The sequence below is a fragment of the Ruditapes philippinarum genome, unplaced genomic scaffold, assembly GCF_026571515.1.
Source record: "Ruditapes philippinarum isolate M1 unplaced genomic scaffold, ASM2657151v2 ctg7196_1_1_1_1, whole genome shotgun sequence".
In the NCBI taxonomy this organism is placed as follows: domain Eukaryota; kingdom Metazoa; phylum Mollusca; class Bivalvia; order Venerida; family Veneridae; genus Ruditapes; species Ruditapes philippinarum.
In genome coordinates, this window is record NW_026858005.1 from 18,000 (window position 1) to 31,702 (window position 13,703).

General features: G+C 33.6%; 1 protein-coding gene across 1 annotated transcript; it reads right to left on the reverse strand.

Annotated features, from left to right (window-relative positions):
- Positions 1-2,605: 2,605 nt before the first annotated feature.
- On the reverse strand, positions 2,606-7,389 carry LOC132751773 (uncharacterized). The gene is made up of 2 exons (XM_060742013.1): positions 7,051-7,389; positions 2,606-4,434 (listed from the first exon to the last, which is right to left on the reverse strand). The coding sequence occupies exons 1-2, from the start codon at positions 7,368-7,370 to the stop codon at positions 3,111-3,113; spliced, it is 1,644 nt and encodes a 547-aa protein (XP_060597996.1). The 5' UTR covers positions 7,371-7,389; the 3' UTR covers positions 2,606-3,110.
- Between the last annotated feature and the right edge of the window lie 6,314 nt (positions 7,390-13,703).

A 13,703-nucleotide genomic window follows, 5' to 3' on the forward strand; every position in this document is an offset into this window, starting at 1 on the left:
TACTGTTGTTTTCCGGAGAGTAAACTATAAAAATCACAACCACCAACAAATGAGATAAGCTTTGTAACAGAGGAAGAGAGGTGCTATATATCTATTTCAATATCGAATGTTCATTTTAATGCATTCGTTAAAACAATGATAAACAAGAATAATATTAAACTAACCTGTGCGACATTTTTATAAGATATTAAGCATTATCCGTGTTAATGTGATAATGCAATTTGTCTAGACAATCTGTCATTATAATGGAGATAAGTCGTAAGGTCTTATTAAACGCAACTCAGATTATGTTTCCCCTTTAGTTGAAAGCATTCGGAACACCTCGGGCGACTTCAAGAATTCGAACTTGACGGAGATTGCCGAGTTGTTACGATTGAGTTGAAAGGTCACAGTTAATGCGCTTACGTCATTAGTCGTGCACGTCATATATTCAGGAGCACATGGCCCAGTCTGTTTTCTAGATTAATCGAAGTTGAATCGGAATATTTACCTACCAAAAGCTTTATCAGATAAGTTAATTTGTCACAATTATTTAATAGTTAATTTTCATGTATCAAATTGATATTTGATTTACAATATCAGGATAAATACAGTTCAGTCAGTAAATGAATAATAATTTTAAGTACTAGATCTACGAGGTGTGGCCGTGGGACACGGTGATATAGTAACTGTATTAAGTGAAAAATACTTTTTATACCAGTAAGTTTATCATTAATCACTGTATTGAATTATATTTCCTATGATGCCTAAAGCAAAGGCAAAATCTAACAGACATGGAAACCCCGTTTCGTTTCCACGCCATGCCACAAGGTCATTGGCAAGAGGTCAATCGGCGCGGTCAAGAAAACAAACTTGAAAAGCAACACCAACAGCTGAAAAAATGTGGCTGTCAATGTGGAAGCACGTGTTCCTACTGATTCTGATCATGGTGATGGCAATTTACCTACAGACTGTCAGGTGGCCGACAAACCCGCTCCTGAGCTTCAGCAAGAGCATCACGTGATTGGTTTTCCTATGGTTTCTCCAAGGCTGTCTCCTTCTGAAACCCCAATATCCAAGGTGAGTGTGACCCTAGTTTGGTAATACCTACTCATGACCTGGATACTCATATTTCAGATGCGTTGTACAGGAAAAAAATGGAATAATCAGTATGTCCATCTTGCACAATTGTTGCACAAAAATTTCCATATGCCCAGTTCACAAGATGACATGCAAATTTATTTCATAAATAATAACTTTGTATTGAAATCTTATAAATCAACTAGATCTAAAACAAATTGAAAATATTGATTCTTGTACTGATGCTTTTGTAAATTTCATTTTAGTTTACATTAAAAACTTTTGAAATACATGACAATTGTAAAAATTCTAATAAATTCCAGATATGTTACCAATATGATATTCAATTTCGCCTTGCATGTCTATAAACTCTAGTAGTCTGTGGTCGAATATTGATGGCCATTTGTGGCTTACATGCGGTTTGCTAGGCTACAGCCCTTCAACTAGTGACGAGGTAATCAGAAATGCCTCTGCAGGTGTTTGTTATGATTACAATTTCAAAGGCGGACGGTTATAAGATGGTTTTTTTTTCAGTTTTGGCACACCTGCATTGTATGTAAATTACCACATCCATCCGATACTTGCGTAAACGCTCAGAAGTCGATGAGTTATAATAGCAGTGCGTCAGGAGCACAATTTGTTCCTCGACCCTAGCGGAACAAATAATGTGTTTCAGCCCCTGCATGTGAAGACATTCCAAAAGGCCGGTTAGAATGACAAAAAGGCCGGTTAGAATTGTCAAAAAAATGCCGAGATCCGGCACAAAAAGTGCCGCAAATTATAAATTGCGCCGCAATCGTGTCGTTCGTCATGTCTGCTAAAAGAAGGAAAATCGAGGATTTTTTCTCCAAAAAAACGAAATCTAGTAAATGTAAGGGGTTAAAGAATGTATTGGTATTCGTTTCTGTTGAATTGTATTTTGTATCTGTTGTATTTTTTCAACTGCATTTCTCTATACTTTGTTTACAGTTCGGACAAATTCGGACATATTTACACACAATTTCAGTTTATTTATTGTTGCATGTTTATCCTTTGGGGCGCCAATCCTTTGGGCTAAATTTAACAAGGAACCCGAAGGTAAGTATTTGTTTTTCTTTCTTACAGGGAAAAAGTTGGTTTCGGAACGTTGACACTAGTCATTATGAGTCATATTACCATACCCAACCTTTTTCCATTTTGTTTTAAAGTGTAAAAAGCTCTATCTTTGACGTCTTTAGACTTCATTTTTTTATGATTCAAATAGCTCGGGAATACCTTAATTAAATGAAAAAAATCAAAGTCACTTTCGTCGGACTGATTACAACATCCTTTCCTCCGTCATTCGCACTCTACCTCAGCTCTGCTATGTACACAAGTAATATGCGTTCCTTGCGAAGATGAAGACAACTAGTACTGGTTAACTGATTGCGAAAAGTGGTCTTATAAATTCCAAGTAGTTTTTTGATCCGGAGGGTAAACTACAGTTTCTTGTAGGTATGCGTGATATAATACGAAAAGGGATACTTTATATCTATTTCAATTTCAATTGTACTTAATAATGAATTCAATTAAAACAATTGAAAAAATGAATAATATAAAAGTATCCCATGCAATATTGTTTGAGATTTATACATCTCCGCTGAAATCAGCTATGAATAGTTTGAAAGCTTTATGCCAAGTCGAAAATATACAAACTCAAAGAAATTTCTTTAGCAAATATTGATACATAATTCATAAATAATTCTGAAGGTAGATATGCCAATGAAATTAATTATATATGTATTTGCTTACCTTTAAAATAATACATAATATAAAAAAGAGAACTATTATAAATCGATCAAGTATTCAATTGATATTATAAATGCATTCATTTGTAAACTACATATATGGAACTTGATTTATTAGATTATAATAGTAAATAAAACCATCTAAATATCACCCTATAGCATCAACATCTGCAGATAAATCATTCTTAAAAGCTTTTCATATATCCTGCTGTCTTGTCATAAATCTACTATTCGAATTGTTCAACCGTACACGTTCATTGCTTACGGTTTACTTTTTCTGGTATATTACATATCACAATCACCAATATAGAACATCTTCAGATGTGGCTTTATTAATTCAGAGACTATAATGCAATTGTTCCGTTTGTCGAAGCAGAGAGCCTTTGGAGCAGATAGACCGTCATTTTCATTTAACAGTTCACCTAAAAATTCACCATCTTTACTAACAATCACAATATTGTTTGACAAATGTCCAGCAACGAAAAGATTCCCATTTGGCGTGAAGCAAATTCCCCATGGAAATTTGCATTTTGAGTTGTTCGACACCCACTTCCGCTGACCTTCTATATCTAAACAAATGACGCCATTTTGTTCATCTGTGATGAATATCCCTTCGGTATTTACTATCACACTTCGTGGAATACTGAAATAGTTTCCCTCCAAATCTTGATCATATCTACTGAGTAGTTTTCCTTTTAAATCAAACACATTTAATTGCCCTTTCTCTTCCCCCTTCACTCCACCACCAGTCACATAAATCTTTCCATTTAGACATGCAATGCCACGACAATGTATACGTGTATCGAAGCTTGTTTTTAAAGCTAGATGCGCATCAGCTGATATAAATTGCACTTTCTTCAATCCTGGCAAAGTAAAGGCAATATCGTGTTTATTAATCTCACAAAGCCCCCAAGCGGTTCCTCCAACTGTCAAACTTTCCTTTTCTTTTAAACAGTTGTCAAAAAGTCTTATGTTTCTGTTATAGTAGTCAGTTAATAAAATTAAGACTGAAGAATCATACTCTTTTACGCACATATTCGGCACATCAAAGTCATTTCCAGAATCTGATATTACTGATATTGCTACAGTTCCAAATAGTCGGCCTTCCTTAAGAAAGCTGGTAATGGCCTCCATGATTTCATTTTGAAACTTACAGTCAGTGGTCAATTTGTCATCGAACATACAAGGTTCGATCTTAATCTCATTGACTATACGTTTACCTTCTAATACATTCTTATATTCAGCGATATCATTGTTTTCATTTGCCAAACTTGCTGACAAACAACCCAGCCTTGAAAGTAGCTCATTATACCTTTGGATATATTCTTGCGCACTGCAAATTTCAGGTGCTAATCTTCTTTCGATATCAGTCTCGGACTTGGCTATAACACTTTTAACACACTCTATGATAGATTTTTCAAACATCTCTAAACGTTTCATGCACGTCGTTCTTCTGGTTTTTAGTTTGAGGGTGTGGGCAGTGTATTCTTTTAGTACAGATTTTATTTTTTCCATCCTTCTATTCAAATCATCATTTAATTCTACAAGTGTTCCATCATTTTTATATTTCTGTATCAAATCAGGCAAAAAATCGACATCTTGACATGATCTGAAAGAGAAAAATATAGTGCTTTGTCCGTTGCAAATTAAATCATTACAATGAAGCATATTATCTCTGTAAAATGCATTTAGATAAGCTAGCAGGTGATTAGTGACTTATTCCCAGCCTTACTTAAGAAGCTGGATAGCTTCCCCACGAGGTTCAGGCTACGGATCCGACTGCGCTTGACCTTTCTTACTTGACCTTTCCTACTAGTCATTGTGTGCGGCAAAGATTTACTTTTTGTCTAAAATCATGCTTATAATGAAATTATATCATGCAGACTTAAAAAGGGCGAGGGTTTTTTACTATTTTACACACTTTTTAATTTTTTTATTCTCAAAATTTTTTCCTGTTCTTAAATGTTTCATCAGAAAAGGTTTGTTGGAAAACCCAGTCTTAACCAAGAAAACCCTACAAAAATTTTTTCCCCCATGTGGGTTTTCTTCTTTAAAAAAAATTTTTTTAAAATTAAATTAAAATTTGTACGCACACAAGCTACGGCCCAAGGTTAAAAAGCTATGCCTTTTAAAAACCCCCCAAACTAAAATTTTAGAAAAACATAAATTTTTAAAGCATTTGGGGGCATTTTTACGTGCCCGTTGTGCTTTAATTTTCCCCCAAAAGTGTTATTTTTTTATCTCTTTTGTGTGGGAGGTTTAATTTAAATTTTTTACTTGTATATAGATCAGAATAAGAGTAAATGGTAAGGAAAAGTGTTCCATAACCTACAGACAGACTTGTCATTTTACGTTTTCTGGTGGAAATTATGATATTCTTTTATTAAACAGTATGTACGTCATGCGCAAAGCAGTCTGAATGTCTTTGGACTGAGTTAAATAATATCATACAAGACTCCACACTTCCTTGAAACTGAGGGTCCTGGGTTCAAATCCCAAAAGGGTCGAGAATTCTTCTCCTGTTTTTCTTTAACCATAATTTATATATCCTGGGACATAAGTTATCTTATGTCCCAGATATATCTAGTAAATCATTTTTGGAAAGATAGAAGTGTTTAATTTCAATTATAATAATCATTATAGCTATATGTATATTGGCTAAATAATACTAGATTTAATTACAAATATGGAACCAGATATTTTAAAAGACTAATGAAATCAAAACGACACCATTAAAATATCCTCAATTAAATGGACTTTAGTAGGCTCTGTAAGGAGGAAAATGACCAAACGTGTAAAAAATTGGTTTGGTAAAGTACCATTTTTATACATTCTTCAATCATTTTGAGTAGTAATTTTGCTTGTTGACTTAACTTGTTACTTGTAACATTAATAATTTGGTTATTTTTATATCATATCTATATTTCATATTTTAGTATTAGATCTATTCAATATATTTTCTGAACAATTTCGCACACAAACTTCTATTTGGGTTTACTTGTTTAGATGATATACATGTACTCCTAGCTGTTAAATTAGGAATGAAATAATTTTGTGGACTATAACATTAAAAGAATATAGTCCCGAATATTAATGAAATCCTAATGATAAATCTAAAAGGCCCATCATGACCCCAAAAAGCTTTCCTTTTTGTTTCTCATTAGATCTTTATTTTTGATGTCCAGTTATAGTTTCAAAAAATTTACTCACTGGCCTATTGCCTGAACTGTCTTTTGCTTCTGATGCCTTTTGGCAATCACTTCAGTTGTAGTGATTTAGTATTTTGTATAAAGGTCAAAATACTAACTTGGTTACATTTTGCTTCATTTATCAAAAATATTTTTACATTCAATGCTAATTTCTTCAAATTATAAAACTCATTTTTGAAAAAAATCATCTCTGAGCCAAAATGTGTTTTAATGAAAAAAACTGAAAATATATATAATGAAAACATGCATTCTGTTGCCTATTTTAATTACAATCATTTTTATAATCAAAATTCAAAACGATAATTATAAATTTTCTATATACATGCATAAATGTACATGTATATAGTGTTTACAAAATTAGACAGAATAGCAGGACCTCACCTATTTGTCACTTTTTGTGTCCCAAAAAAGTGTTCAATATATAGGTTGACAATGCATACGGTTGCATGGTATGTATATGTATATATGTATGTCAGGTTATCACCATTATCCATTATTCAGACAACAGAGAACATGTTTTAAGTTAAGAGGAACGCCCCAGACCGCCCATTACAGATTTACAGTGGAAAGTTTTTGGAGTTTCTCCTGTAGCTATATTATTGAATTATGACCTTTATCAAAAAATTATTTTTGCGTAGCATTCAAGATAGCAAATCAATTCATTCGAACCTTACAGTACTCAGTAGATATGTTACCCTCGCGTCGGTATGTCTTAATACCGGATATGACTCATATCCGCGTATATGACTTTTTAAATACATCGCGAATATAACTGATAACTTTTTTATTTATGGACCAAATTTAACGATATTTTGCATGTAAAATCATTTCATTATTATAAAACATCGTATCAAGAAAAAATAATAAAAAACAATTACTTTGTAAAATATAAGTCATTTCCGTTATTTAAAGGCATATCCGGTATTAAGTCATACCCCCCTCGCGTTAACCAGAGTGATTGTTACATGAACGATCGGGGGGAGGGGGAGGTTATTAAACGAAATCAGAAAATTTACCTATGATCTTTTGTTATGCAAACACGGCAGCAGACGACATAGTGGTCACCACATACCATATCCTCCTCCTTACCGGCGTGAGTCTCGCATTTACTCAAAGTCAAGGGAACATGGTCTTTTGAAACATTCTCACATTTTACCAAAGTATGTCCTTTAGTACCACCAAACCTTTCGTGCCATGATAGACATGTTGAACAAAAATACTCCCCACATTCCACACAAAACCTCTTGGCTTCAATTAACCTGTCCTGTTGTGAACAAGGTGTACAGTTGAAATCATACGTTTCATCAGATGAAATGATTTGTTCACAAGCCGCCATCTTGTTTTATAAACTTTAAACTTCCCGATTTATGGCACGCCACAGTTATCTAGATACAATATATATTGTCTTATGTTGTGTTTTTTTTTTTCAACATGGAAAAACAAAAGACATTACGATATGAAAAACTCTAAAAAGTGTCGTATCTTTTTTTTAATTTCACATTCTCAAGTATTTTTTTTTCTTCTGGAATTGTTTAACAAGCGATCACTAATATTTTTTTAATAAAATAAAAAATATCATTATCATATCATCATTTAACTCACAGGGATACCTGACGCTTTGTTCTGACAGTATTCCCTACCGCTACCCCCTCCCCCACTCCCTCCAGTCCCTGTTACAACCCCCAAAATTATAATTTAAAGTACATTTCCACATTAATTAATCATACCACTATTACACAATTGAAACTTGAAACTTGAAACTTTTTATTTACTTAAACGCCTATTTTTACAAAACATTCATATTCAATGGCGTTGTACAGCAATAATAATGATAATAAAATACTTCTAATAAAATACTATTAAGAAATGGTTACAGTGTTATGAGCAGATATTAAGAAATTATTGAATGATTTTAAATGAAAATGAGTAAAATGGTATCAATTCAAGTTAAGAACATATCATGCATCAAGAATAATAAAAAATTGATAAAAGATTACTAATATCACATTGAAAAATCACTTTTAGAATATACTACATATCACAGCTATGAATTTTAAAATTTCAAACGTCATTTGCGCTTTTTCACTTTTGAATTAAAACAAGTTGAAATAGTCCCTGAACATGTGGGTCTTAAGATTTCTCTTGAATGCTTCTATAGTGTTACTGTTTCTGATTTCTGTCGGTAATTGATTATACAGTTTAGGTCCAATGTAACTAAAGCTACGGTCTGCGAAAGATTTTCTCTTATTGAAAGGAACATTGTAACAATTGTCAACACATTCTGATGATCTGAGAACTCGTTTTGCAGATTTGCTTTCTAAAAGTTCAGTAAGATAATCTGGTGCGTTTCCCTTCGAACAATTGAACATGTAAGTTAAGATTTTAAAACTTATTCTTGCCTTTACTGGCAGCCAGTGAAGATCGAACAAAGCTTGCTTAGAGCTATCATATTTACTTCTTAAAAGAACTAACTTTGCGCACATATTTTGAATCCTTTGCATCTTTTGTAAATCACAGTTTGCGATACCGTATAAGATGGAGTTACAGTAGTCTAAGTGAGACATTACTAAAGATAACACAAGAGTCTCTGTCGCTTCCTTTGTGAGGTATTGTCTTATGTTTTTGATCCGCATAAAATTTATCATGGCAGTTCTACATTTCCGCTTTACGTGTTCTTTGAAGTTCAAATTTTCGTCGAGGAAAGCACCAAGATATCGAATGCAGTTTTCTTTGTTGATGGTATCGTTTACAATTTTGATAGATTTAGTTTTCACATTTGGTAAGTTGTTGCTTACTCCCAAACATAATGAATTCGGTTTTTGAGGTGTTCATTTTCAACTTATTAGAATTCATCCAGTTGTTCGTTGTTTCGCCAGCGTTTTCTAAATCACTTATTGTATTCTTTTCACTGTTTTGTATATTTGGAGAAAACGATTTGTCCATAGTATGGTCGTCTGCGAAGCCACGAAGTGTGACCGTCGGCGGAATGTCATCGAAAAGTGTGCCTGCATAGGCGAGATACAACCAGGGCCCGAGACAGGATCCTTGAGGAACAGAACACTCCAGTGCACGTGACGTCGAATATGCCGAGTTTACATTAACCCGACAACTGCGTGGGTGAAGGTAGGAGTCAACCCAGCTTAATGCGGTAGAGGTAAGTCCGTATTGCTTGTTGAGCACGTCGATCAAAATGCTGTGGTCGACCGTGTCAAACGCGGCGCTCAGGTCAATGGCGATTAAAGCAGTCACTTCCTGTTTTTCCATTGCGCCGAGAAGGTCGTTCACAAGACGCAGAAGCGCAGACTCACAGGAATGATTTTTTCTATAAGCACTTTGATTTGTGGGTAGAAGTTTATGTTTTTCAGCATGTGAATTTAACACTAATAGGGCTGCTTTTTCAATAACTTTTGAAAGAAACGGAAGATTACTGACTGGGCGATAATTCGAATAGATCAGATCAAGTCCAACTTTTTTAAGCAATGGTCGAACTACAGCCTGTTTCCATTTCTCAGGAAAGATGCCTTGACTGAGCGATAGGTTCACTAATTTAGTTATCAACGGAAGTAATTCAGTCAAAAACATTTTCAAGACGACAGTTGGTAGTACGTCGAGTTCACACGATTTCGATTGCATATTGTTTATGATTTTCTTCACATCATCTTCGGAAAGTTCGTCGAATTTTGGTAGATTTTCCACATTTTTGACCGAAGGTTCGTAGTTCGGGTAAGTTTTCAAAGATTCTCTGATTTTAGAAATTTTGTTCATAAAATGGTCCGCAAACGAATCCGCAATAGCATTGTCACTCTCGCCGCTCGGCATAGGATTTTGTACTTTACTTCCGGTAATTTCTGTCACAAATTTATATAATTTCTTTGAATCGCCTTTAAACTCCGAAACTTTTTCGCTGAATGTTTGTTTTTTCGCTTTTTTAATTTCCATAAAGTATTTATTCCGGGCATTTTGAAATGAATGATAATCCTCGGGTTTTTTGTATCGTTTCCATGTTTTTTCTGCTTTCCGAAATGATTGTTTCTTTTCAAGAATTGAATCACTGAACCATGGCTTTGGAGCACGAGTAATACGAGTTTTCTCTGTGACTGGGGCATGTTTGTCCAAAATAACTTGAATTTCATTCTCAAAATCACATACATATTCGTTTATGTCTATTTGTTCAATTTCTAGACTTTTCAGATCTTCTGAGAAAGCGTCTTTATCAATATTTTTATAGTTCCTAAACGAGACTGTTTCACTTTTGATATTTTCCTCATTATACCTCTAAAGTATTAGTTATAACTCGCACTAATTGTGGAAATTGACTTGAAATCATATTTTTGAGGGCTTGTAACAGAGACTGGAGGGAGGGGAGTAGCGGTAGGGGATGATTTCTGATCAAAGCGTCTTATCCCTGTGATTTAACTTTTTTTTTTAGCTCAAGACTTCATGTACTTGACTTGTCGTCTGAAATTGAGGGCTACCAGTGGGTATGTCATGTAGTCCAAATACTGAGAAAATCGAAAAGTGTGAAATATGCTTGAAATGAATTTACATCTATAGTCCTCACGAAACTTTATAATGATAACTGTTACTTCTAACTAACCTGTTACAAATCATATAAACAGAAATGGAATATATGCTTGAAATATTATCAATAATTTAAGGTGATATTTACTGTACTTTATTACATCCCCATCACATTTAATTTCGGGCTCAATATGGCACCAAAACTTATCAATTAAATGGCTAATATATAATCAGTTCAATAAAAACAAACGCTTTTCTTAAGCTTTCGACGTTTAGTCTTCTTCAGAAAAAATTGACGCTTATATGATTAAATGGCTGACAGAATTAAATGGCTGACAGAACAGAATGCTCTTCGAAACATCTGTTATTTTTAGGAATGCATCTACAATTTAAATAGTTTGTTTTATTTTATGCTTTTCAGTGGATTACTGATTTATCCGTGAAAATTATATCTGATAATTTCACAGTGAAAATTATCAAAATATAATTTCACTTTTTAATGACGAAACTACTTTTTTAAGATTTTCCCAATGTGGTACCTCAATTTTATTTTTGCTGACAATTTTGACAATGTCAGGCTGTTTAGAGAAAAGCAAAGCTGAAATTGATAAATAACTTAAATGTCAAAAGTAATAAAAAGAAGAAAACTTACTTCTATTCATCTAAATTACTAATCACCAAATATCGTCTCTTAATTTTATTGTTTCATTTTTACAGTCTGAAAAATACATTCCTTCCACATACAAAACTGTTCTTGATGATATTTGGGCATATTTAAGTATCCTACGAGCAATAACTGCAATATGCTTCATGAAAACTTGAAAAGCAATGACAGCCATCAGCCCGAAGAATAAGTAAACAACCCAGCGTTCGTAAGGCAGCCTTTCAACAAATCCAAGTTTCCAATTCCTAGCCGTTTTCTGAATGTTTACACATCTGTCAACACTTAAATATTGTCTGTTACAATCCTCAAATAAGTTTTCTTTCTTTTAAAAAGGTGGATGACTAACAAATCGAAATGATATCCCTCTGAATCAAACACAATTATTGAAATACACAACTTTTAAAAATGGCGGCCGTTTACATTTCACAGAGCCAGGTCTAATAAAAATTCGCAGTAAGTAACAGAAATATGGATGGATGGTTGGACTTTTTCTCCTACTAGAATTGTTTGTTTTTATTATTAAAACAAGCGATCATTCATATTTTTTTTAATAAAATGAATAATATCACCGCCATTTAACGTTGATTATCGAACTTATTTTTCAGCCCAAGACTTCTTGTATTTTATGAGAAATTCGACTAATACATGTACATAATAGAGGCTACCAGTGGGGAAAACAGATTTTAATATTAAAGTTAATATCAAGGAAATTTCGTTTTAACTTGTTTTTAAGCATAAAATAAAAAGAAAATTTGTTTGTTTGTTGTGTAAGATGTAATTTTATTTCATCTCGTGAACTTTAAAAACAGTATTCTCACTCGTGGCTACGCCACTCGTGAGAATACTGTTTTTAAAGCTCACTCGATGAAATAAAATTTCATCTTACACACAAACAAACAAATATCCTCTATATAAACTCAAGATTTTCGCGATGATTAAAGTGGTAAAATTTATGAAACATTTACCTCTTATTAATAAACATACATTTTTAATGCTACATCATATTTTAAATGACTCTTAGTAAGACTGCACAGTGGTGTATCGGTCGTCATCTTAAACTCCACCTTAAATATTTCAAGATTGTAGATCGAATATAAGTAAGTACTCAGGATTTAAGCAGAACTCATTTGATACCTTCAAAATTCTGGATCCAAAGTGCGTTGATATGTTGAGCATCGGTAAAAATATATGTGAATTTCCGCTGCTCCAGGCGTGCGCTTTAAGTCGGTATGTGAGTTTCCAACATTTCAAAGCTGCACGCCTCCAGATGAGCCAAAATATTTCAAGAATATAAAAATTGAGAAAAAATGTACTAATATTTTAAGAAAGGTAAAAATATTCAAGATCCATGTTATAGTTTACATGTTATTTGCGTTTTAAGACTGATTTTGCAGGATTTTATCATCATATATCTACTGCGTTACTATCACATTAAGGGCTGTTTTTGCATATTGTGACCCTTTTTTGGTTATTTGCACGGATTGTAAGTGCCGATTGCAATATGTAAATAACTTTATTTGTTTACCTTATATTATTTAACTTTCAAATACATTATCAAAATTTTCAAAAAAATTTATGAATCTGTGGGCGTGCTGCTTTTAACATTCATATAAAAATATTTTTTTAAAAAAGGAAATCACAATGTGATCCTACCCTCCTGGCTTTCCCCTATATTTACTCATTTTTTGTTCGGATTTTATGCACTCTTCATGGAGATAGATATTCTTTCCGCCGTGGGTTCTGGTGTGCCCAAAATATGCAATGCGTGTGAAGAAAATGTCGCTGAATGGGCTCCAAATTCAGAGTTGTCACAAAATGTTACCTCCAAACGGGTTCCATCCCGTGGAAATTATCAGTGGTAAAACAAATATAAGAAATATAGCAGTACATGTATTATGATGTTTGATAGTATTTTTACGATTTCTTTTTTCAAGAAATATAAAGTAAATATTTTTGTATTTTTTTTCATTCTAATTACTTAAATCAGTTGAATGTCACCTACCGATGCTGTTAATCCCATGGATTTTAGTTATTGTTTGGGGTTCACGCACCAGGAAATGTCAAAATAAGAAGGTAATAAATTGCAATATTTTTGTTTGGTATCACGTTAGCTATTTTTAGTGTTTTAAATTTACTTTATTTGATACACGACAAGAATACAAGTCTACGTCCCTGTGACTCATTGAGTTCGAGTTTTTGGACAAAAACATACTTTCCTGTGACGGACGATCTAGTTAATAACAATATGAGCCGCGTCATGACAAAACCAACATAGTGCTTTGCGACCAGCATGGATCCAGACCAGCCTGCGCATCCGCGCAGTCTGATCAGGATCCATGTTGTTCGAAATCAATTTCTTTACTTGCTATAGGGTTTGTAAGCGAACAGCATGGATCCTGATCAGACTGCGCGGATGCATGCTGGTCGCAAACGCACTATGTTGGTTTTGTCGTGACGCGGCTCAAATATAAATAGTTTTCAACA

Coding starts and splice junctions, on each gene's coding strand:
- LOC132751773 (XM_060742013.1), bottom strand. CDS start 7,370: ATGGCGGCTTGTGAACAAATCATTTCATCTGATGAAACGTATGATTTC. Junction 4,435..7,050: donor TGCATAACAAAAGATCATAG/GTAAATTTTCTG, acceptor TTTCTCTTTCAG/ATCATGTCAAGATGTCGATT.